Source organism: Cataglyphis hispanica, chromosome 1 (assembly GCF_021464435.1).
Source record: "Cataglyphis hispanica isolate Lineage 1 chromosome 1, ULB_Chis1_1.0, whole genome shotgun sequence".
Lineage (NCBI taxonomy): Eukaryota > Metazoa > Arthropoda > Insecta > Hymenoptera > Formicidae > Cataglyphis > Cataglyphis hispanica.
The window spans coordinates 4,543,368-4,571,302 of record NC_065954.1 but is presented as its reverse complement, the minus strand read 5'-3'; the positions used below and the strand labels follow the sequence as shown (position 1 = coordinate 4,571,302).

Below are 27,935 nucleotides of genomic sequence, written 5' to 3'. Positions count from 1 at the left end.
ACCAGTTTACAATGTATAAGAAATATATCTGTAAATTTATTAAAAACCACGAATATAGAACTACAGGAACGTACGTTTTTTTGTTATAAAAAATCTCGACACTGCTGTGTATTTTTCTGTAAAATTTTTCCTTGCCTTTAAAAATTGTTTACGAACGTTTACTCCTGCATAACACTATTCGATTGTATAACTATATATTACTCGGAATTATACCAAAGTCACTATTGTCGAATTAAAAGGAGTTAAGATTATCTGGGTATACACACAGAGGAAGTTACATTATTTTTGTGTGTTCGATATTAAGCTTAACAATTTTTTATAAAATAAAAATCTCCGCATTGTTATATATATATAAGATAATATCATAATGTCAACCAGCAATTATAATCTACTTGACATTCGTATTTTATCGTATGATACATAGTAAATTAGCATAAATCTTACGCTTGACGAACGATGTAAATAAGTGATATAATCAATCAAGTAGAGTGCCGATATTATGTATTACAAAAAACAGTTTCTCTGAGAATAAAGACCGTCAACTAATAAATTAGCATACATGACTAGTTATGTGTATTCACCTCTTCTATGTAACATTTAAATAAGAAAAAAATTAATTTTAATAATATACATATGAAATATACATTTAAGTGATTCAACAAATCAGTTTTTCAATCTTTTTTTTTATTAATTTACAACAAAAATATTTTAACTTAACATTATTTCGCAAAATATTGCTGCCAGAATATAAAAGCGCAATAAGCTTTAAAGGCAGTTATGTTAACTCAATTTAATCAAAAATTGTAATTCAATTTATTGTAAATTCAAAACTTTTAATCTTTTAATTAAAATTACATGCATTAATTACTTTATTTAATTAAAATTAATTTACTCCTTTCCAATTTATATTATCCATATATCTTCGTAAATATCCCGTCTATATTTTTTCACAGCAATAGCAATCTTTTATTTCAAAAAGATGCAGGTAAACGTCGTAAACAATCAACTGTATTGAAAAGCTCTAGAAAATAACAGAAATACAACTATATATAATAATAATGTTATTTTAACGCAACGCACTCGGTGCGATATCGAAAAGTTACTCTACTACAGCCACGTAATGAGGAATCATTCCTCGTTTCCAAAAACGGCCCCGATACGCCGTTATCGACATATCGAGCGCGAACGACCGACCGCTTTTTAAGCGGTCAGCACGTCCGGGTTCTTCGGTATCTCGTTCATATTCTCCAACGTCTCTCTGCTCTCTGACGCTTCCGCCGTCACCGTTGTCGGCTCTGCATTATCACCGCCGAGTGTCGGTATAGTGTCATTTTCCGGTTTCACATCGATTATGCGAATTCGGAATGCGGTGCCGCCGTTTTCGTCGCTCGATGTGTAAGTCGTCTCGTTGATCGTTACCACATGACCATTAATGATCTGTAATTAAACGAATTAAATTATGCGTATTAGATTAATCTTATAATCTGTTCTAGAAGCAACACTGTGTATACTGATTTTATAATTGCAAGAACGTCTATTCTATCTTTTATTAAAACATATGTATGTACGTCATAAATTAGTCATAATTTTTAAAATTAGTAATCGGTTTAAAATTTTTGTCTAAAAAATTGTTTTTAAATTAAAAATATAATTTACTTTTGTTATCTAATCAATTTATTATATCGTTAAATATCCAAAGATAGTATGATGTATACAACAGAAAGCCTCGGAAAATAAGAGCTGGTTTAGATAGGGGTGCAAATAAGTTATTCGAACAATTTGCAGCTGTACAACCGACAAATACATCATCAAAATTAATTAAGCTCTATTATTGAAAAATTAGCAACCGCCACGTTTAGAACATGACAGTGCGCATAGTACAGTACGGTGATTTATTCTGCTAACAGGGAGATGTAGTGCTTCGGTTTGAATTATTAGAACCGCTCTTCTATGTATTTAGTTAAACTTTCCATTCTTTCTACGCGCGCGCGTGTGTGTATGTGAAAACGCAATGAAGAAAATATCCAATTCAATATTTTCATATTTTTCTGACAAAATGCTAAATCACGTTTCGTTTTCACATGCCATACTTTTAATGTATTATTATATCATTGCTTCATTTTATATTCATATTTTTCAATGTTTAAATACCGCTGGAAGTTTTTTTTTTTATGAAACAGAACATTTTTCACGAAACAATTTAACGATTTTAAAATAGTATTTCGATTATTATAAATAAAAATTTTATTGTAGATAAAATTTACAAAAATATTTCGCGATTATTACAAATAATGAAAAGATAAAGAAAGCAAATTTAGCTGCCTCTCTCTCTTTCAATTGCAGTGTCTTAGAAAAGAATTCATCTTTCTCTCTTTTTTCTTTTTTTTTTTCTTGTTTTATACGAATATATGCTGTGCAAACGACGGGCTTTACAAATTAAACACTGTATCTGAAAAAGAAAATCGTCGGCACTCGGCAAACTTTTTGGCGGTCAGTTATCCGTTTTTGTTTCGCCTTTTGTACGGCAAGTTGCATTAAGCGTTAAGCGACTTAACATATCAGAGAGATGGTGGCGTGCAGATTCCACGCGTGTAACAATACACGCGACGGGAAATGCAGTAATCCGATCACTACCATCGTCGTACACTTGCCGCTACTATACTATTGTTAAGGGTATTCCCTCTCACCCCTCCATCCCTTCCTCCATCTCGATGCTGCAGCTTACACGTGTACGTAAATTACTAGTGTTGCATTATCTTCGCGACGTGTCCGGCGCGGTGCGGAGCTCTTCTCCTCGCGTGTCGACGTTATTTTACTTCGTTCATCGCGGACGATATCATCAACCAGCCCGAAATTTGCTTTCGATCAGTTTCAGTCCCAAAATATCCAACGCCACAAATGCAACATTTCGAACAATAATCGATAATTTTATTGATTAACGAGTTTATTCTGAACGAATTCATTTTGGAGATTGTAGCGAAATTATTGATTTAAGTGTATAATTTAAGTATATAAATTAATTTAAATATATATCGAGTAATGTAGTATTAAATATGTTTACCTTAGTGGTGGAAGTTGTGTTTGCTCCTTCAGGAATCGGAATTTTCGCGATATCAGGTATAGTCCAGAAATAGTTCAGAAGATTTTCCCTCATTCTATTAAAAGTTTCTGAAAGAGAACAAAAAAACAGAAATAAGAATTTAGAAAACGAATGTTTGCCTATGTACGTGATAATTCATATGAATAATGTTCCTGTATAATTTTTAAATTGACTGCTTGATTTTATATTTGTAAATGTCAATAACAACGATTTGATAAAGTGTGCTTGATAATACAGAATTGAATTTAAAGCGTTAGCGACTGTTTAAAAAATATTTGTCAAGCATTTGGAGATGACGTGTTTATTAAGACCATGTGTGATCGTTGAATTACAAAATTACGTTTTCATGATTTTGATTTAGGAAATGAAGCATGCCATGACGGATTCATTGATCTGTGAATAATTGTTTATGAAAAAAAAATAATTCAATAAAATTTGTGGTCTCGACAATTTGCTACATTAATCGAGATCAATATATATATATATATATATATATATATATATATATATATATATATATATAATTCTATTATCGATCGATATACATGTAATTGTATTTTTATTCATTATTTGATAATCTATATTTTTTGACAAGCTTCTTATGCTTTGTATTATGTTAAAAATGCAGCTGTGCCAAAGATTGATCTAATGACGATTGTATTTGAGACTTTGCATTTCGAGTCGTACATTTAGCAATTGTTCCGTTGTTCTTTCCGCCTAGTTACCGTTTCGTTTCATTTTAACGATTCAATAGCGCTTTATTGCGATTCGGCGCAAATCAGTTCGTGCGCACACTGGTATAGGTGAGTCAAAAGTCAAATCCTGGATCAAACAACACAAATGAAGGTACTAATATGTCTGTATCTCTTTTCACACAATTCCCGCAAAAAGAACCATGTACACATCGAAGAATTGAGAGAGCGAACGCAATAAACGATACTATTTAATGGCGCGTTTGCGCTAAGCGAAATCTATGATATAAAATTGTTTTTCTAAAAGCGATTACAAAGGGATACCTAATTAATATTATTAATCTTAATCTTGATATAATTGAATACATTTTTTTTGTCATGTGTAAATTAAAAAAAAAATTAAAAACAAGTTCTTCATAAGTTGTTATTTAAAAATATTGCTTTCTTAATTCGTTTTTTTTTTTTTTCTTTACAATCGTACCTAAGTCTTCCTGTATAATTTAAATGTACTTGATATAATATATAAATATTTATATCCAAGAGTATTTATATCTCTTACATGTTTGCGAACTCGCATGTCGTTATGCAATTCCCGTGGTTCCACGATAAGACGTCGTTTGGTGGGTGTTATAAATAAAATGGTAGTTGATGCCGCGACCCACTATTTCGTAAAATATAATAATAATTTATGCCGTGATCGGATATACGCAGAGAGAAAACGGGGAGTGCGTCAACCGTGCCGATAAATTTTGCATACTTTATTGCGCTTACAATGCGGTTGTCGGAGTAAAATAGTCGACTCGTATTGGCCGATTATTGCTATGTGGAATCTCAATGAGGACACGTCGGGTCGGCATATTATTCGACAGTGGCTTCGTTTGCATATAGAAAAATTTGCAATAGATGGGAAGAGGAAAACGCGGGAAACGATATGGTAACATTGGATACATTGTTGAAATCAGTGCATTACTGGCTCTTTGCACGCGACAATTTTAATTAGCTGGCGACAAAACGGTGCGTTATTGTTAAAAACGGCCACTCATAAACACTTATTTCGAAATTCGACGTGCGCCGAATATATGAAGCGCGGAATTTAGCAAATACGCTAAATCAGCAACAGGAAATTATGATGTCATAAGCTTAGCGAGCAACAAGTAAGTAGTTTTATTATACGAGTCGCGAAATGTTAAAAATAATTTAGAATAAAAATATTTAAAAATGCAAATTTTGAGATTATATAGAGATTTGAAGGATTGGCTTATATAACATTGCGCCTATTTAATAATGATATAAAATGAGCGTTCAATCGAAATATACCCTGTCAATTTTGCAAAATAAAATTGTCGTAGTCGTTAACTCTTACAACATTAATTTAAATTGGTAATAATTATTATTTATATCGTTATTGTGTGTTATATATGCTACGATGTTTTAATTTTACAATATATAATTTTGATATATCTTCCATATGAAATTATATCTGTCTAATATATTAACATAAAATGCACACAAAACTAATAACATCAGTTTTCGACATAATGATAGCAATGCAATTATTATATTTTATCGGTGATTAAGTTCTTAATCAATTTAAATCATGAAAGTGAAAATCTGTCGCCAAATCGATATCGAGTTTGACAGAAGGCCAACTGGTCTCAACTATTACGTGGGGCGCATATTTGCATATATTTAGCATAAATATAATATAATTCATTTTACGATTATGTCTCAACATATGGTGTCTCGGAATTATCGGAATTAATCCAAGGATAAAGATGGCTCATAAGAACATCTATATGATATAATGCCAATTAAATAATTATCAAAAAATCTTCATAAGATCTTTACAAAAAAATATTTGTACATTATTTTTTAAAGGTATGTATATTGTGCAGAGAAAAGAGAAAGAGAGAGAGAGAAAAAATAGGAGATTTTACATTTATGGTGATAGTTCCGAGGCGCATCTGATGCAAATCAGTCGGCCATTGCGATCGTATTAAATTTCAGATTGTTCGACAACGCTAAAATAATAAATAGCTCGTGAAATCATCGGGAAATTGGCATCCGTAGGCTCTCGTGCTCGCGGAATAACTCCCGGTCCCCCGAGTATATTTTTAGTCGGCCTACCACGGTGCTGCGTCACGCGGATTTGAATAACGATTCATCGAGTCGCGCAATCAATGATTACTGTAAATTGCCCATTGGATGTCCGCGGTTGCTTTTGGCCCTCGGATTATGTATTATGTACCATCAACGGCGGATCGATCATCGTCTCTTTCTCATGCTTTTGGCAGCGTTCCCCGATCTCTCTGTTTCTGTCGCGCCGTTAAAATCCTCTCAATAGTGAAAGTGACCTGATAAATTTTGTACTCTCGTGTGTCGACCTTGTCGAAGCCACGCACGATCTCGCAGTGACTTTTACAAGTGATCCATATATTTCGTTACTTTGCAATCCACATGCGTTGCGAGAGTGCTTTTGCTGCAACGTAAAATCTTTTTATTCACTGATGATTTCAGTCCAGCTTATAGTAATCATGCAGACGAAAACCAATCGCAGTTTCTCAATTAATTTAATACGTTTCTAATTTGATGCAGCGAGCCAGTGTGACCTCCGTTCTCGCATAGTCTCGCTTCATCCACTCTCACTTCGCTCGATCGAGTAAAGCAATAGTAATCAAAGCTTTTGACATTGCGGTGACTTGTGCGTGTCGCGACTTGGCAAATAGGCATACTACTGAAACTATCCGCGTCGTCGTGCACTGCATTCTGCACAAGTGCATATGGAATTTGATACATGAGATATGTACACGTAAGAGATTATATACAGTTATGCACGTGGCTCACAAATTTATTTCCTCCCATGGGTCTTTGTGACTTGTGCACAAGGAGCATTATATATATTTGGAGAAAAGTTTACACTCAAAAATTTATTTTTAATGACAAAACTCTAAAGATGTATCTTTTTAAATATATGTGTATATATTTTTATTATATATTTCGTTTCTATATTTTTCTCTATTATTATATAAATGTATATTTGAACTTAAAAATGCAATTTCAAATTTAATACTTCGAAAAATTATTCGATGTTAATGATTATAAAATATTAAAAATTGAAAAATTCATTAGGTTTGTTTTAATACATTTTTTGATAAATTATATCGCACAAGATTATCGCTAAATTTATCTATCAGTTTATTAATTTGCCATATTCACGCGCAATTGCGGCGTATAATGCGCATCCATCTCGCAAAATATGCCGAACGAGAGAATGGCTCTTTGAAAATAACAGAGGTCGCGCCAATTAATTTTCTCTCTTTTGCGCAACCTGTTAATTTTCTCTGAAAAATTTAATTTTCGGCTACGCTTTAATCACGCTGCGCGCAATATTGAGCGAAATTTCAGGAGAGGAAAAAGCTTTCTTTCCTAAAAGGATAGATGGGCTATAAAAGAGATCAGCGTTTAAAAAAATTTACAATGACATTAGACTATAAAACTATCAATACTCTGATATAGAGATTCACACACTTACACTGCAATATCTGTTCAAAATATATCTAATGTAATTTAGGTATCATATATCTTCTCATATGTGAATATTCGAATATAAATAAATTATGTATTTGAAAAAGAAAGAGAGAGAAACTTTTCCAAATTTGATCTCCCATTCTAACTTTATTTTTAGCATTAGCAATTCAAATATTTTTAATTTAGTGTAGTCATAGTCGTGTAATTATATCGAACAGACATATATTCATATTTAATTTATTGTACATATAGATCCATATTTTATTTAATTTTTTAGTACATTTTCCGTTCAAGAAAAAAACGCTATCTTTTTATAGCGATGATAACGATTGATGCAAATTACAGATTATATAGTAGAGTTAATCTTACGTCTGCATTATTTCATTTTGTTACGAGCTTAACATTAATATCGCAACCTTTACCTGACTGCGCTACTTCGAAAGGCCATCAAACATGACGTTTATCGCCATGGATTTTATTCTGTCGAGCACACGACGCACGTGCCGTCTACATGTTCGCTAGGGATCACCTTTTGGCATCACCTTTTGGAATCACCTTGTTAGAATTTCCACGCGATAACACTGTTAATCATGTCGATCGATCGATCGGCTACCTTTCTTCGCACGTTTTTACAGCCATGCAAACATACGCTTGCACAGAGATATTTATCACTAGCGACGTACGCATGTATTTCGCGACTTGATATCATGACAAGGGTCACAATCGCAAGATGACAGATAGTTAAAAAGATTTAGATCTATATGATCCCGGATCTTGTCTTCTTCCTGATGAAGATCAATGCGTTATCTCACAATACAAATATTATTTCAAATCAGATTTGGCTCTATATGTAATATACGAATATAGAGTTTTTGAGATAAATAAATGTAAAAAAAATTTAACATGTATTTCTAAGCGATGTATGTCTAAGTGATTTTTAGGTTCAAAAAAATCATCTTAATTTTCATAAATTTTTTTATCTATATCTTTTTAGATTTGTTAATAGTAACATCAAATTGTCAATCATTAAATTTTCAAAAAGTTCTGACAATATTTTTTTTTTATCAATAATAAATTATATTTTATAAAACTGATAAATATTTGTAGTGTTATGTCTCCTAAACTTGTCTCGAGCAATTCGTAGCTTTTTGCAATCCGATAATAATCACGGCTGGCTAATTAGAACAATATTTCCTGGTAATCGCCATAATTGGAATACTGCTGCTACCTGTTATTATTCTTTTTCGCCGACGTAATATTATAATTATATCGATTTATGCGATGAACGTAATCTTACAGCTTAAGTTGTTATAATAATTAAGTCTAATAATTTAATAAGAATGTAACATATATGTACATATGCGCATTAAGCAGAAATTGTCGCAATCGCCAAAGTCGTTGCATTTCGAGGAATTACGCGAATTTTTAGGCCGTCGTATTATTCGGCTGTTATCTATGTAAAATTTTTACTTATTTGGATGCATATTTGGCGTTTGATGCATATTGTTTGAACTTTATAAATATTTATAAAATGTGCATCGAACGCGCGAAACGCATGAAAATATTTAACGAGAATTTTGTTAAATATTAGTTAGTAAAAAAGTAGGAAAATATACATCCGACACGGATGGCTTTTTCTCTGTTGTTCTCTGTTTATTCTCTCGCATATCGTATACTTCAAGTTCGATCGGAAAAAATGAAGATAAACAAGTTTCTCAAATGTATTCCGTTGCGATTGCACGACTGTAACGTGCATTTATATCTTTTGCAAATTTCTTCAACGTACAGCGGTGGAAATGCGGAAGTGTTACATATTAACATACGTTTGTACTTGTCTATTCATCTATTTACTCCAGAAATAAGAAGAAAGAAGACAGAATCTCAATATCGATTTTTCTTTTAGACTTCAATCTAAAATATTTTCAATTTTTATTTGATTTTATAAATTATATACATTTATATTTAAACCTCAAATTTTACATAAAAAGATTTTTACATGAAAAGATTCAAAATAATAAATCATAAATACATAATCTTAACTTTAATAAAATTATTCTAAATATAATACTATAAATAATAAATAAAATAAAATTAATAATAATTAAAAAACTTATTTAAATAAATTATTTCATTAATTAAATCTTTAAAATATAATTTCAAGATAAAGATGACGAAAATAAGGATAATCTAAAAATATAATATATTATTTATAAAAATATATTTTTATTTAAAAATTATATTTATAAATTTTCTAATAAAATATTTTCATTTCACGGTCATTCTGTCTTTTAAAATATTTGAGTTTTATATATATATATTTTATTTACATTATAAAATAGTTTCTATTTTAATTTCGATATAATTGTTTATATGCTTTACGATATTATTTTCAAAAATCTTCAATGCACGTTCGAATAACGTTAAATGCGAGTATCCAGTTTCGTATGCGGATTCTCTTAAATGCGATCATCAATAATGGCCAAATGGCGATACATTGTCAGAGTGAAGGCATGGTCTACAGGTGCGGTATCGTTTCGCGATATATGCGAAGCTCGAATTGTTGCGTAACGAGAGTGACGGGTGGCACGCACGCGCCCACACACGAATAAGCAAGTCATTACCCGCGAGACATTATTACTGCAGTTGTATACATATACACGTATACACAAATCGTATATATGACGCATATCGCAGTCGAGCTGGTTTATGGGAGATTGTTGATCATCCTAGAGCGTAGAAGAGCGGAAGTTGCCTTCCGTAAAGCGGTGCGATAATCTGTAGAATGCGTGTGTAGTGCCACAACGCTGATTCTACGCATCGCCAAAGCGAACATTTGAAACTCCGATTATTGTTATTTACTTAGAAGGGGCATATATCTTTGTTTAATGCTAATTCTATGCATCGTCAAAACGGATATTTGAAACCTTGAAACCTTTATCGTTATCTGTTTAAAGAAAAGAATAGGCACATATCTACGTTTAGATATATGTATAACATATTTCTTGTCCGTAAACAGAATTTTTTTATAAATTTTTATGCAATAATATAATAAAATTTTACAAAAACAAGTTTCTTTTTTTTTTTAATTTTAAATTTTATTGGATCTAACATTTTTATGTGTGCGTATTTATCGAGTAAAATATCATTTTTAAACAATGTTAAAAGTTATAAATCGTAAAAAATTACATTTCACGTGAAACTTTGTGCAATCAGACGAGATTAAAACATCGAATAAATAATCAATTTTTAAACGGTGTTAAATAGCGGTATCATTGATTAGCCGATCATACATGGACGTTGATAACCAAGTTTTGCTCTGAGCGAACGACAGAACGTGATAATTGGTAGACCATAAACAATACCAAATGTCCATATAGGCGCAGACTGACGGAAGTTACGCTCAGACAAACCGCATGTAAGCGAAATACGAGCATGACGCCCGCGATGCAATCGTGGATGCGTGTTGCATTTCCGGTCGGACCGTGAGCGCGATATTTGCGCACGCCTATATGATCCCCACCTGTCAGTGGCAATACGCACGCTCGTACACCACGTTTGCGAATTTGTGTGATTAGAGCGCAGGAATACGAAAGCGCTAATGAAAATAACGGGATGTATTCGCGCCTATATTTAGCACCTGATTTGATAGGCGGTCGTCTGTAATCCCAAAATCTGTATTTTCCGCACGCATACATTCGGCCATTAAAGGTACCATTTCCATGTCCATTTTGCATTTACGTTAAATGCGGTATTTATATCGCATGAATAAAATTAGAATTTCCGCGGTCAAATTTAGCATGAAACGTGCGATGGAAATACGGACAAATGTACGCGTATTGATGAAAGTTAATGATAAAAATCTCTTCTCTTTTTAGTTTTAATGCTTCTTTTATTTCTTTACAATTCTGTCTCTCTTTCCTGCCTCTTTTTATTTAATTTTCCAAATATATATTTAATTGACTTTAACTGCGCGCCCGCGCGCAGAAAGCGTGACGAATGTAACGCTGTTATTAAAAGGTGTAAACTCTGATATCGAAAATCGAAATTATGTTATAGAATCTGTCTATATATCTCGGGATAACTATAAATATACATACCAAATAAACTCGGCATGGCCAAATCAAATTTGATGGCATCTTCGAAATCATCCTCAATTGAATCACGTCGCGCACCTGAAATAAACATAATCATTTTTACTGTATGATTCATTTTCTGCAACAGAAGAAACGAGCGTGCTCAAAAAATAGCTAGAATATTTCATATCTACAATAAAATATTTAGTTGTATAATTTTTCTTTAAATAAAAAATTTAAATTTTCTTATTCGAAGAAAAGCTATTATGAAATTAATAACAAATATTCTGTATAAAATATTTGAACGTATAAATAAAATTTATATACATAAATAACACTTATTACAGTATAACAGCATTTGTATTTATTAATTAAGCTTTTACATTTTTTTAAATACGTCAAACCATTATATTTATTAATGCTTAAAAATAATTGGTTATTATAAGAAAATCATACAAAATTAATGCGTAATTATATTACTGATATAAATAATGTCTTGAAAGTGATTTGATTAAACTCATTCTATGCATTCTTCTATGTGTTTAAGAATGAAGGTATTACAGATAGATGAGCAGACTTATTCTACGATTTATTAAGAACGGTGCTATTTAAAACTTTATTCACGTGTATGCCGTGGCACTGCGGCGCTGCAACGATGTGCACGCGGAAAAGTCATAATCGCCCGAGCAATTAGGCGCGGCATAACCGTTAATTACCTTATACGTCATCCAATTCGTGCTCATGAAGGACTTCTAATGAATTATCGCTCGGCATAGTTAGTAAAACTACAGCGCAATAAACATAAATGTATGAATTTTTCTACTTTTTCCTGATTTATTATTTAATTTTTGTAAATATTACGTACTAGATAATTTTATGAATTTTTGCACTTTTATGTTGTTATTCTTGCAGTGAAATAAAAATGTTTCATTGGGAAATATAAAAATCTATATAAATATTAATTCTCCAAATATTGCCATGGAATTAAAGAGTTTGTCGAATAACGGGTATTAAAAAATACGTATAAAAAATATACGTTTAGAGAATTAAAGGCAAAAGGGGAAATCAAGTGAGGACGAAAGTGACAGTGATGTGAGGATGAGAACAAGGACATACCAACGCTCGGTGCAAAATCGTCACCGCGATCGTAGCGTTTCCACCGATTATCCAATTTGGTCGTCAATTCGCATTGACGGACGGAAGTGTAGGTGTCAATTTCAGTCAATCTATTCCCCTTCTGCATGCAAGAAGCGCAGTAACGTGGACTCGAGAAAACTCGTGAGGGCGAGCTGAAAAACGCACCGCTGAAAAACGTCGCGCAGATTGATAGAACGCTCTGAACGAATCGCGTAAAGGACCGACCTTATCGAATCGCATTCGCGGAGAAATCGATTCTCAAGTATGTGATATTAATTTCTATTGAAAACGGATATGTCACGGATAAAACTGTTAATTTCGCATGATGATTGATAAAACGCACCGCGTATCGATCGTCTGTAAAAGCGCAAATTTTCATCGCGTAAGAGATTAATAATACGAAAATTATGAATTTATATGCGTACGCTATATATTACACCATGCGTTGATAAATAGACACTTAATCATTTAATGATTTATCCTGTCGCGCGCGATTACAACGCTTTACTGATACTGTTGATTATTAGGAAGTAGTATTTTTAAAATTTTCTGTCCATTAGTTAATATTCGGGTTTCCGCAGTTGCGCGTATATGACAAATATTTATATTAATCTGCGCAATTAATATAAAATATATTCAAATAAATCCATACACATATAAGTTATATCAGAAATAATATTTTTTTTCTATAAATAATTTTCAATTTATATACCCCTTATAAAATTGCGTAGATTTCTTCATGATTACGGTCCTCCCTCATCGCCGCGATGGATATTTCGCTAGTAAATCTAGTTGTCCAGCACGAATGTGCAAATTCTGCATGATGGATGTAGGATAACGCCTGAACGGCCTGCGGCACCGCGTTCACGAATGTTGTTCCCCTGAGAAATTTCCGCCGGATCGATCTATCGAGCCCGCTCGTTTTTTTATACTTTCCACTTTTCTCCATCTCCCTCCCGCCGCTCGTTTCTTCTAGTGACATTAGGCAGGCTTAATGCGATATCCTGGCAAAAAGGGAAACACGTACGTCGTGTCGTAAGCGCGAAACCGCGTCGCGACTGCCATTGACTGCAGAATGAAATAGTTTTCCCAGGAGCGGATACTGGCATCTCGCAATTTAAAATTGATTTATTTCTCGAAATCCCTAGCATACAGAAGGATAACAAAATAAGGAGACGTTATAGGAAATGCTCTGCTTTTTTTTTCATTTATTTAAATCTTATTGAGCAAAGTTATCTTGCGCCAAATGATTTTTATGAAGAAGATTGTTCTAGCTTCCGGATAAATCCGCTCCTGATCGTGAGATGCAGCGTTTCCGCAGCATTCTGCTTTAAGTGGCTGGCAAAATTCCACTTTTTATGGACAGACCACCGTGCAGTTGACAAAAACAGATATCCTTTAGCGGTGAAATGACGAGTATCGTTAGATATTATCAGCATTATTCTCGAATTATAGCACGTTTGGATTCTGGATTAGATGGCTCTATGTGTGAAAATAGCAAGGTATTATGTAATCAAAGTATCTTAAAGTCTCTATAAATTCTTGTAAAACTCTATAAAAATAAGTAAAACAAAAATGAATAGTACTTTCACGACTAATAGTCAGCAATTTGTGGATGATTTAAAATTATGACCGAGGATTAAGTTAAACTATGGGTGTACGATCCTTTTGTTTTTAAAAGTAATAAACTATATTTCGAGCAAGGAACACAGCGATGGAGATTTGGGATATCCAATCGTCGTCGGTGGCTTAATTGGAATGCTTGCCGATTCGATCGACCCAACGTGCAGCGTTTCGATATAAGGCAATTACAGTAATTGCGGCAAAGTATTGGTAGTTTCGTGGGATATATGCATGCATATACAACGATCCTAACTGCATACTGTTGATGGTAATGGTATCATACCAACTGACATGGAATTAGTAATTAGCACTTAAGCATCAAATATCTATCTTGAATCTGACGATTTACTTTAATAAAATATATTTTCACAAGAGGGAGATTCAAAAAATTTACTCATAATATTTAAAAAATTTTAGTTAAGAGTAAACATAGTTTGAAAACGCCCTATATAGCAGCAATTACTGTGGGAGTCAATTGAAGTCGTCAATCAAATGGAATATTAATCTGATTTATTGAAATTGACGTGAATAGATGATGATTTCTATTGTTATTGCGAGCGCTATCTCTCATACTCTCTCTCTCTCTCTCTCTCTCTCTCTCTCTCTCTCTCTCTCTAGCTCTCCCTCTCTCTCTCTTTCTCTCTCTCTCTATCACATCTCTATTATTATTATGAAGATGTGTTTTCAAACACGTGGAAAAATTAGCAAGAGCTTGTACATTGAAAATCGCTAGGAAAAATATTCGGTATCGACGATGATAAATAAAATTACCAGGTTAATAAATTCAAGTTCATTTTTAGAATTTCTTCAGATTATAAGCAATTATGTACGGAAAACAACGAATAATAAAATTTTGAAACATTTCGCGCAAATGTCATGATTGAAAATTGCTTTTGTTTAATAGCATAATACAATATTAATGGCGCTAAATGGAGTTTAATCGATTCTCGGAGAATTTGAGTATTAGATGCTCGATATTTATAACGGAGATACGAATTGGATTGCAACGTTTGTCTGTTTGCGAAAATCTTCTCTTTAAACGGTAAAAATTTGCTTAGAAAGCAGAATATATATTTCACTTGGTTATATAGAGATATTTATTCTGCATTTATTTTTTTTTAAGATTATTTTGCTGAAATAGATTAATCTGAAATCTGAAAAAATTTAAAGAGGAAATGAGTATAGCACGATTAATATAAAAAAATTTTAAGAATATAAAAAAAAATATTTTATATATACATATAAAAAATTTAGGTTTGCTGTTGTTAACTCATGAGTTTAAACTCATAAAAAATTTCACAGTAAATATCTCAGTTTAAAGCTTTATTTTATATGCAATTAAACAAAATATTTTTCTCTTTTTATTAAATAAGACTCTCTAGATTAAACAGGTTTTTGTAATTTGATTAATCTAGATTTGCTCCATTTCAACAGGTTCACATTACTTTTAACTGGCGTGACTTTCTCGCTTTTTATGTTCCCCTCCCCATATCTCCCATATGAAACGAGAACAGAGCAAAGTATATCGATTGTCCGTCAAAAAATAAGTTTCGTAACTTATTTAGTCTGTTTATCGGAAAAGATGTAACCGCATGAAAAAAATGTATGCTCGGAATGAGAAATTACAGGTCTGACATCACCGTTGCTGTCGTCTCGTAAAATATGTTTCCTTTTTCACTCTATCGTGCGACATATACATATACATATATACAAAATATATTTCGCTCCGTGAACCACCGCCACTACCACTATCATCATCATCACGTGGGATGGATAAATATTTGTTCAAGATATTACGATCGTGCAACGTTATACTTTCTAAAAGCGCTTCTTAAGTCGTACATACGATAAAATTTTATTAAAATTCCTTAAACTTTACGTTAGTGTCAATATGGAAGACACGGACAGTTTTCGCATTTATTTAAATTTTCAAAAGACTCTTTCGGGATTGGATCGTATAGTTTTGATGGCGAAAAGAGTAAATAAAAAAAGAGACAAGCACTAGCGACAGTAACCTAATGTTAAACACATAAAATTGCCACTTGAGTAAGAAAAATTCCATTTAAATGCCACTTAATACCATTATATACTGATATATATAATTTATAATGATATTTAAACATATATATAATTTATAATGACATTTTGTATGTGTATATGTATGTATGTGTAATTTAACTTAATTTTCTTAAACATTTTTATTGTTTTGTCAAAGCTATTTCTCATTATCTGAACTATCTCGGACGGCTTGATTGCACCGAAAATAAAGTCTACCGACCGAATACTGCCGCGCGAAAAGAGATGCAAGAAATCGATAGCAGATGCGAACGAGCAAAGAGCTGACATGAGGGAAAAAAAATAATACTTCGCAGCAGCGTGTATTAGTATCGCGATTTCTAAAAAAGTGCTCAAATCCCCGAGAAAACTCATTTCATCGACTTGCAATGATGTCTTTTAACACGTACAACTGCATTGTCTCCCAGAATTTTAAAAAATTCTATTCCGAGGTTTTTTGATTCTATAGGATTTTAATTCGTTTCGTAAAATATTTACTTTTACGCACGCGGATATAAATATTTAATTTAAAAATTTATATAATTAAAATAAATTGATCTATTTTTATGTAAGAATAGCTGATTTGCCAAAAATTAGAACAAATTCCTAGCTTGGGAAGTTTGTGATTCTTCTCGCAAAAGAACAAAATCTTTATCAGGTAAATTGCAATTCTTATTCCACAAAATCATGTATTTTTTCATTGTTAATCATATAAAAAATGTAAAGAAGATAAGAAATATGTAGAGTATGAGAGACTATATTGTAGATCGAGTATATATATGCGAAAAAATCACGGGAAAAAATAATCTTAAAAAGAAACTTCACAAAAGTCTAGAATTTAATTCTGCAGACAGGAATGAAATAAACTAAATAAACTAAATTACATAGCAAGAACTCCAAATTATTTCAAAGATTCGGTTTCCTGCAAAATGACTCTTTCGCCAGTATTAAAGTTGAAGTTTCAATCGATGAATTATAGCGAGGGCAGACACAGGGGCACCCATCAATTGAGATGGATAGAACGGGAAGTGGTATTGCTGGTGCAGAGCCCAACATTATGAAACTTGGAATCGAAATAGCGCGCGTGAGTATGTACTTGATGTCAAAGGCGTAATAACTTGGAAGTACTTGCGGGCCGGTATATAATATTGCTCGCATCGAGAGATGAGATTGTGTAGGGTGCGCACACATACACACATACGAACTCATGTGCGAATACGTATTCGCTCGTACATCATCTGTACTTGAATCAAGAAGTTATTGCACGTTGAGTGGAGGTAAGTGCGTCAGATTGACACATATTACGCACCCTATGCATACAAGGTGTCCTATAGGAGTAATTCTACAGAAATCTCGAATCATTTTTTAGCATGGCGAAAATTCATCGTTATATGTTGCGCAATAAAAACGCACATGCAACCTAGAGATATCTAACATATAAGATAACATGATTTAGGTATTTAAAATGCTTTATAAATTAAATATCAATATAGCATATTAATGGAATATTCTATGTACAGGTACATTAAGTAACGTGAGACAAGGAGAATTTAAAATTACGATCGCAAGGAGCAACGTTGCCTCTATTAGCATAATATATTAGCATAATAAAACTGATATTTGATATAGATATATTGAATATACTAAATATATATTCTTTTACTTCTCCAAAGTTCAAATATGTATCGAAAGCAATTTTATGCAATAAAATTATGAAATTAAATTAGAAATTAGAATATTCAATACTAAATGCATTTTTTTTTAAATTAAGAATATAAATTTTTTTTTATATTATCTATTTCTGTTTATCTATATTATTTTAGCTTTATTTTAAAATTGCTAGTTTTTAAAATGTATAAAGCATTATTTATTCATTCGAACACCAAACGCAGTATATAAAGTAGAGACAGATTAGTTGCAACTATTACAGAGATAATTACCTTCGTATATTATATTGAAGATGTTTTTCCTTGATAAATTGACGTATCAGTTTTTTACGCTTTCACAAGTATCGCGACCTCTCTGACTGTTGCGCTTTTTTTCTTATACATTAGCGAAGTACATTACATGACAAACGCGCAGTACAGTAATTGAAACGTAGTTGCTGTTTATATGCGTTTCAAACAGTGATTTTACGATACTAAAAAATTTAAATATCAACAACAACAAAATTTTGTCTAGATCTGTTCACATTTAGTTCGTGTGGTGTATGTGTGTGTGCGTGTGTGTCATGTGACATAAAAATATAAATTTCATTGCTAGAAAGGCAAGAGACATTCTAGTATTCTAATATAAGATAGAGATAGCTTCCATTTGCGCACTATCTTGCATTATTAAAGACTAGCGTGTTAATCCGATTCGCGTTAAGCTGCAAAGCTTTTTTCTCACATGGATAAACGCACACGCACCCTCCCATAAAGGTTCATTGTGTTTCGCACGCTTTTTTCTCGATTTCGTCGATCACACCGATGGTTTTCGAAAATGTGATGATCACGCAAAACAAGAATTACCGGCACGCGTGTACGATGCTTCGCTTAAGTGAAGATCAATAAAATGTTTCGACAATAAATTCCGTCACGTTTTAGCGGCATTAAATACTTGAGCAGCATGAATTATACGCTTTGGTACAGTGAACGTAGCGCGAGTAAAAGGAGAAGAGATAAAATGTGACACACTAATCTTAGTAATTTTGTGAGCATGGTGTATAAAATGTTATAACATTAATTTCTTAAGACAATTCGTAAGTATAGGTATGATAAGGTTTCGTCACTAATGACGGTCACTTTCTAGAATTAAATTGGCTTCTGGGAATAGCAGATAATTTTTCTCAAGACAGTCGCATTAACAATAAATTGTAAACAGATATAAAAAGAGGTTTATCTTTAAATTTCATTAATTTAAACTAGTTAATAATCAATAAAAAATAATATTTGGTTTATTTAATAATTAATTAAAATTAAATTTATTAATTATTTAATTAAATTGTTTTCAATATTTATCCTTGTTCACTTGTCCATATCATAGTTATTTATTTTTCTATCATGAAATATTTCAGCAAAAGTAAGTTATGTACTCAACGATTTAATATGTGTAATTGCACGTAGAAATGTGAAGCGAATGAATTGCAAATAATATATAATACATACGTATATTTTTCTGTTCCAATTGATGATATATATATATATATATATATACCTTCTTTCTCTCTTTGTCAGAAAATAAAGATATTTTATTCTCTGTATGGCAATATCTTTTTTTCTGAGAATCATTAAGTACACAATTAGCTTGTCGCTAATTAGTCACCGTTGTAGCTTCACCGGTCATATACAATGCGCTTATTATCGTAAGACTGTTAAAATCACACGTTTCGAGCTATACAAAATCTTTTTTCGCGTCTGTCAAATGCGTCGTTTTTCGAGTAACTAATATATGCAACACAATTCAAAATAAAAAAAAAAGAATATATAAAGAAAAGTTTTGGGTGATTTTATTATCTCGTGTTTTGATCGAAAAAATCTCATTGATCTTTTCTTCTAAATAATATATTTAACGAGTTACATTTTTTTAACAAAATGCTAATCTCGATCTGATTCAATTTCTAATTGGTTACTGTAAATAATTTTATGATTATGACAGCTATAATTTATATTATTTTAGTTTCATATCACGCTATATTTGTTTTCAATGTAAATTCACAAGACATGTCTCTTTTTTCTCTCCTTCAAATACAAAAAGTTTGATTCGTTTTATAAGTTTTTAATACCAAAAATTTATACAAATCTCTTTCCTTTGTCTACCAATTGAACATCCCAACTCTCGCTTGAAATTACCACAAGTTCTCCCGGCGGGGTCACGCCTCCCACGTTAAAATCAATGGTACATTGACTTTTGCTCCCGACAGATTCGCCGCGGGATTGAATTTCAATTTGTTTCGAAGGAATATTCGTTATCTTTGTGTTTTATTAGACTTTCGAAAAGGCGGCGATTACGATGGCGACATGTACGACAAAAAGCGAGCGAGACGAGTCAGGGAAGCACGCTCTCTCTCTCTCTCTCTCTCTCTCTACCTATCTATCTTTTTCTCTCCCCCTTTCTAATGATTGGTTCCAAATGAATTTCCACTTGACAGATACGATTTTGATATCCGCGTGCGATATGCATTCGCCTGTTCATAATTACTCGATCATCCTACGTTACTACAACGGCAATAGTTTATGGCTTCGCAACTCGCGAATAATTGGATTGTCTGTCGCCGACTGACCAAGAACGGCAATCTCATAATTCTACACCAACAAAATGGCTACAGCGTTGAGCGCTTTGCATGTTACATCGCTTTTCTTAATCGCGTCTATTTCCATTCTTGTCTATAAATGTATTTTATCGATGTCGCCTTATTAATTGAGATTTTGCAGACAATTTTAAAATGACGCGAATGAAAGTTGGTTATTATATTCGGTACTGAACGAATACTCTGAGAGAAATGTTTAATTATTGATATACTTATGCATAAGAATTTGCATAGCCTGGCAAATTTTTGATATATGTATGTGTGTCGCGAATCTTTATGCAAAAGCATTTTTAATTATTACAAGATCAGCACAGTCACAGATGTGATATAGCGAAGCTAAATGTACAGTTGTATCGTTGATAAATACACAACTCGATTTTATCATTTCGCGAATATTGGCACGAACTCGACCTTTTAGAGACTGCTTTTGATTTCCTCCTCTTGTTCTCGCGCGAAGGCGATACGTACGGTTTCGTAAACAAAGTTTCAACGGATTTTATTTAATTGAAAAGTTTTTATGTCTCATTAAGTTTGCTCGTCGTTATTTGCTTAAGAACATTCTTAACTTTTAGTGTATGAAATATTAAATCGTAAATTTATTAATTTAACTTGGGCCAAGTTTCAATTACACAATTACAAAAAGTTATGAAAAAGATGGGAAAATGTATGATTAAGATTGTTCTGAGTCGTTTTCATGATTCTTGCTTCTCGTAATATTTTAAATATATAGAATTGTGCATTTAAAACTTAAAAAAAATTTTATACAAGACAAAATCTCAAGATTTTCAGTTCTTTGAACCTGCGATTGAATTGTAAAGTAGAAATATTTTTTAAAGAAATATGCATATATTTTACAAACAAAATGCAACGCGACATTATATATATTTCTCTCGTAAAAAAAACTTGCGTTTAGTTTGTGAATGCGCATATAAAAAAATATTTCCAAAAATGTTTTTGTTATCTATCCTTTCATTGCCGTGAGATTGCGCAGAGATTGACAAATTACTTGCCAGTAAAGATCTTACTACAAATGAATTACGAATGATAGTTAAAAACTGCATTCTTTTCAGATGTATGCATAGTTACGGTGATAAAAATGTTGCCGTAAAACGATGTTGTTAAATTATTATAACGGCAATCATAGCGAATATTTGATTGTAAGCAAGATTCAATATCAATATTATATATAGTACAATGATCAATAAATACGTAAACCAATTTTGATATACAAATATTAAGTTAATTTGTTACACAAGACGCTTTATTTTAAAATATTAAAATATTCTCCGTTTTAAAATGTTCTCCGAAATCAAAATCAATATTTTACTAATTTTTCTAGAAAAAATTTATATTTCTGTATTTTGCATAGTTTCTGTACGAGCACTTGTTAGCTTTACTGCCACAAATTATTTATACAAGTTTAGTATAAATTGAAATCAACAATAAGAACTGCGCAAGAGCAATTTTTATTTCTCTTGTATAACTGTTATTATAATACTGTATCTGTTGCTTATACACGCGAATTACACAACGCACGCGGCATTATACATTGTCGAGACAAAAGTCGCGCACGAGCTGAAGCTAAGGATGCGCTTTACTTTAATCCTGAAATGTATACTCATTCCATCTCATGCCGTATACCTAGAAGATACGTATCCCAAAATAAATTGTTTAGAAGAATGATACGTAAACAAAAGATTTATATATAAAAGTTGATAATTTACTTCACGCGTGAATAAATATTTAACTGAAAATTTATATAAATTTTCTTTTCGCGCGCGTATCAAGCAATTAAAAAAATTTTTTAAAGTAATCTTTTTAAATGACACATATGTTAAAATCTTATATCACAATACTTCTTTGATTTTTTTTTCATATGAAATATATATAATAGTGTAAACGCGTTATGATATTTTTTTACTTGTCATTGAGAAATGTAAAAATGTTAACAGGGCAAAATGTGTGGATTCTGTAGTTAAATAATATTTTAACATTTCATTGACTTACATATCAAATTATTTGCTTCAAGCATATGCGATGGAAAAACGTATAAATATAGGCAAATATTTAAAATGATGTGGTTTGATTGTTAACTAATATATTTTAAAATAAATATTAAAGCATACGTGTTATTTGATACAGAAGTGTTAAAACAGGAAGAAGAAAAATAATTTAATAAATTCTGATTCTTATTATCTTTGTTCTTATATATTTGTACAATTATAGCTTTCTCTTTAGCATCGAATATATCACATATTATCGCAAATTAATAACAAATCATAAGAAATTCAGCAAATAGATTTTACTTTATATAATTATTGCGCAGAATAATTCTCCATCAGGATTTTGACCTCATGCAGCAGACTATGCAGAAGAAGTAAAAAAAAGATGCGCTGACAAAACGTTTGTGCGGGATACTGCCTTTTTTCATTTAAATGACCGTAAGGCGGCGGTCGGACGCAAGCTGCATACTTAATAACGGCATATTCTGCAGTGCTACTGCCACTCAAGGCAAGCCCAACACTACGTCAACGGGGTCAGGCTGTTCGCGACAGGAAAATAATATGAGTTGGTCATAATCCGCGGCAGCACTTCGCCTCCAGATACGGAGGGGCACAACAAACTAAGCCGTCAACACGCAAGGACACTCCGCATATGGAATTGCGCGAAGTACAGCGAAGGGTAATAATAACATCTGGAAAGAATATTTTTCTCTGCCGTGCTTTCGAATTTTTGTGAGCAATAGTAAAGATAAAATAAAAATTCAATTAATTATACAAATATAAAATTCTTTATTTAAATAATAAAAATTTCATATTGGCATTTTGTATATATAAGTTATTAATTATTATCTAACTTATTAATTATTTCTTACACAATTCATAATAATTATGAACAAAATATTGAAGATATGTCGTCTAGAATTATAAAAATTGTAAAAATTAAATAAAAAAGAGATTTTCTTTCTTTAGCTAGACATTTTAAAGGCATAAAAATATTCCATCAGAATCCATTATTACTCTTTGCCGTACATAATCGTGTTGTACCGTATATATATAGTGTGCCTCATATATCCGCATTATAAGCGCGCAAATGACACATACACATATATCGATGTGATTGCACGTGTGAAGAGGGCGGGTGAAAGGGAAGCCGGTGACAGAAGGCTCGTCGATCGCGATGCGGAACATAGGAAGAAGGAATTACATTACCGGATTGCGCAACTGCCACGTTGCGACGCTACGTGAATCAAGTAATCAGACAGTGAGCGATATATGGGAAGTAATTAGTCACGATTTCTTTCCCGCTGTAATTGGCGTCGAGTGGAGTGATTTAGACGACACATTTTTATGCGAATACAAATATAGTCAAATACAAATATTGTATGCAACGTATGAGAAAAGACTAATGTGTGTACCGACTCTAAAATGAAAAAAATGATAAAACTTATTAATATAATGTATTTTATATTAGTAATGATAAAAAATATATACTGTAAAAAATATTACAAAATTACAAAAATAAAATAATAAGCGAAAAATATAATAATAAGCGTATGAAATAATGTTAAAATGAATAATGTTAACAATTTTATACTTGTTCATGTGATTTTAGATATTTTTTTACAGCATATTGGTACAGTAGCGTTACAAAAGCTAACTATTTTAATGAGTGCTTTCAAATTTTAAATGAACTTGTCGAGAGCATTATCTGTCTAATCGCATATAAGTAATATATGTATATAACTATAGTAATATATGTACAACTTGACTCTATATTTTGTGGAATTCGTTCGCAAGTCGTGTTCAAATATCTCAAATGATTATGCCTCAATACATTTCGTAAGTAGCAATGTAATTAATCATTAAACGCATAAATATGTGTATTCCCCTTTATCAGTCTACATCTATATCGCATGTAATGGATGGAAGCGCATTTCTCGTAAATTCGACTACATATTATCGTATCGATTTCTATATAAAGCATAATTATTCGTAAGCGAACCGCAGCAACGACGGAGAACACACCGCGTTCGCGATAATACTAAATGTCATGTTCGTTGCACGAGAGAGATTTACGATTGCAGATAATTATTACGCAAAGCTTGTGCCTCAAAGACGAGGCGTGTTTACCCAGCGGTAAGCACGACGATTACGTATTCTTAATAGGATTAAATGCAATCTGCTTATATGCAGATTCCGCTCTGTAGCACTGATTCGCGTTGTTTGACGCTGACAGACTTGCTACTTCGTATTTCTGTCTACCTAGAATGCAGGACGATCCGAGCGAATATGTTCGTTGCGCGATCGAAACTCGCCGAAACTCGATTTTCGCCAGCTTGTTGGCCGCCATCCCGGCCAAAGTCTCAAAAATTACATTATTATCCGGCTGTCACCTGGCTGTCAGTGAACGTAATGAGAGCAGACGTTCTCTCTTGTGGAGGCTGCGTTATAGCGGCGAAGTTTCGCGACATGAAAACTGGCAGGTACATCATGTTTAAGAGAAACATCTCGCCGGAGGCGTCGCACTCCTCACAGAGTACACAATAATAGACGTGTAACATTCGCCTCTATGGCGAAAGAAATTCAAGTCTATAATTAATATAAATGATAAGCGCTGCTTATCTGTAACGGTTGGACGGGTCGCTATTGATTCGATGATTACAAACGTTCTGCACACGCGCTGAATTATCATTCATAAGTAAATATTTTTTATAATAATAGTTAACACAATATAAAAGCTTTAATTTTAGTGTCACCAAAGTTATTTACGACATGCTGTAATAGGTAGCGCATCACGAAGCCACTGGTTAAAATATTCGTATCATTTGGTACTTCAACGAGAGAATACGCATAAGTTTCCGAGACTGTTTTACAAATGTTGGTTGGTGCAATAATGTGGCATGCATTTATGCATGTACAATTACTTGAATGCAAACTTCTTAATTTCCTTTAGAAATAAAGTTGCTTGCCTCGTAAAAATTATAAATGATATTTATAAACAAATGCAAAAGCTTTCTATCTTCAAATACATTAAACAAGAGTAATTAAGAAAATAAAAATAAAAAAATTTTTTAAGATAAAGTTTACACATAACATTTTTTAAAAATAATAAATAACTATTGATGTTGATTAAAAGAGATTTAAAATAAAATTCTTTTTTTTTTAATTATTATCTGCCATATAAAAATATAATCAAATAGTTTCACGAAAATAATATAAGGTGTGATTGAAAATAATGTAAAGTATATCTTGATTTTAAAAAAGGAATCACGATAAATTAGCAATGAAATTGTAATTTTCTAAAAGTCAGATCGTATTATTTTTGTAAAGATTCTCGCACGATTAAAACGAGAGTTGGGACACACAAACGTCGGCTCGAGAGAAGTAAAGTTATATTAAAATCAAAAAGAATAAATTGGACTTCGATGGGAGAATTCGTTTGGACAATTATCTTGGGGACGAAGCAGCTCCAATTAAACGAGCTTCCTGCCGTTCCCGTCTCGCAAAAACGGGGCCGATGCTAATTAGCAAAGTCTACGCTGGAAGTGAATTTCATATCGAGTTGTAATCGAGTAAACAACGGCCTTAAGTAGTTGGAGCGTGCTATCTGCTTCCACGATTTCTTCGTGACCTGACATTCAATCGAGATATTTGCTTGTCGGGTGCCCGCTTCGCCTTATAACGACGCATAAATGTCGTGAGCCGAATGCAAATAATCCTGAAGAATCGCTCAATGCGATAAATGGAGCCGCGATAAAGTTTTGCGGAGATGTGTAGAGAAAATAAACAACGTAGATTATATTTTATTAAAATGATCCGAAATGTATAAGAGATAAAAACTTGGAAAGATTCGATAACTCTGTATAATTTATTTATTTGTAAAAATCATTGAAGCGCGGAAAAATATATAAAATTAGTTTAAAAGATTTAATATTTTTTGATCTTGTTTGACAACACAATATATCAGAACTGATTTTATTATGTAAAAAGGATGGAAAATTTAATATATAAATATAAAAATATATAAATAAATGAAATCGAAATTCGTGAGTAAGCTAAAATAAAGTTTGTTTATTTAGTGTATTAACGAAGTGAATTGCGTGGCTGGAAATATTAAACTAAAATCTGTTTTTATGCAATAGCTTTAATTGATTTAACATTATATTTTAACGGATAGCAGCGCATTTTATCTTTCGAGCCGATTATAGCATAACAGAAATAACAGAATGTTTCATTATCTGACTTTATCAATAATCCAGTTTTACATGTACGCTATTTTTAGAAAAAAAAAAAAATGTAAATGGTAATTGTAATCCTAAATAATAATTAAACGTCAATATTTTCTCTAAACTGAGAGAGATCATAATAATTGTATATGTGAAAGATTATAGTGCATATTTCATATTATAAAATAGAATGAGTATTATAAAATATTAAATAGATGAAGAAAAGACGTGGATTATAGCTTAATTAAGTTAAGCTTTATTGACAGAATTTATATGGAATTTATTTAGAAGAATATCAATTTCCGTTTGTCAATTCATAAAACTCAACAAATCCATGATCATTTATAAACAGAAGTTAAATTATAAGGACCGTTTTCTCTAATTTAATTTTCTTAATTTAAACTCAATCACCAATGATCAAAATTTTGCATATATTTAAAATGAAAATTTCTAGGACAACCGTATATCGCGGAACTTTACCGTATTCGCGAGATTCGAAACGAACAATTTTGCAGAAAAAAAGAGAAAAAATGAGCTAAAAGAAAGTGTCACTTACTTGGAAGAGCGTGCGTACACGCGATGAGGCACGCGGCAACGAAAGCAACGTGGACGAACGTCTTCATCTTGTCGCACAAAGAACTCTGAAAATTCGGATACTTGCTAGGGATCTCGCTTGTTGTTGCCTCGACGATGCTTCGATCGACACTAACCGGTTCACAACTTAGCAGACTCGGCGAACGACGACGTCGACGACGCCTGTCACGTACAACTCGCGAAAGGATCAAGGTCACTCGTCGAACCGGACCGCGGAAAATAGCGACGCCTTGCCCCGCGACTTCGCCGGTTATATACGATCCCCCGATCACAGTCGGGCCCGGGGCCAGTGAATAACGCGTCGACAGTGATCACGTGACGCAAATCACGACCGTGGCGCGGCGTGGCAGCAAGTGACAGCAAGTGTGGCGCGAAACAACACGTGACTGCAAGTATGGCGGGGCGCGGCATGTGATCGCTATGAATCACGTATCGCGCTTTTTCCTCAACATTGGTATCTTCCTATAATTTTGTTTTGCCACCGACGCATAAGTATATCGTATCATTTGCATTAATAATCGTGTTTTTGTCTCTTTTTTTATGGAATTGTGAGTGAGTCAGTGAACAATTGCGTCGCACACCGTCACGAAATTTTGTCGTATTTTTCGCCATGTAC

At 32.5% G+C, this 27,935-nt stretch overlaps 1 protein-coding gene across 1 annotated transcript; it reads right to left on the bottom strand.

Moving 5' to 3' along the window:
• Positions 1 to 16: 16 nt before the first annotated feature.
• On the bottom strand, positions 17 to 27,568 carry LOC126859457 (icarapin-like). Its single transcript, XM_050610767.1, has 4 exons — positions 27,282 to 27,568; positions 11,418 to 11,492; positions 3,062 to 3,168; positions 17 to 1,437 (listed from the first exon to the last, which is right to left on the bottom strand). Exons 1-4 carry the CDS (start codon positions 27,346 to 27,348, stop codon positions 1,201 to 1,203), a joined length of 486 nt encoding a protein of 161 aa, XP_050466724.1. The 5' UTR covers positions 27,349 to 27,568; the 3' UTR covers positions 17 to 1,200.
• Between the last annotated feature and the right edge of the window lie 367 nt (positions 27,569 to 27,935).

Excerpts from the sequence above, each read along its gene's own strand:
- LOC126859457 (XM_050610767.1), bottom strand. The coding sequence starts at position 27,348 with ATGAAGACGTTCGTCCACGTTGCTTTCGTTGCCGCGTGCCTCATCGCG. Across the intron at positions 3,169-11,417 it reads GGCCATGCCGAGTTTATTTG|AAACTTTTAATAGAATGAGG; the intron begins GTATGTATATTT and ends GTTCTCTTTCAG. Across the intron at positions 1,438-3,061 it reads ACACAACTTCCACCACTAAG|ATCATTAATGGTCATGTGGT; the intron begins GTAAACATATTT and ends GTTTAATTACAG.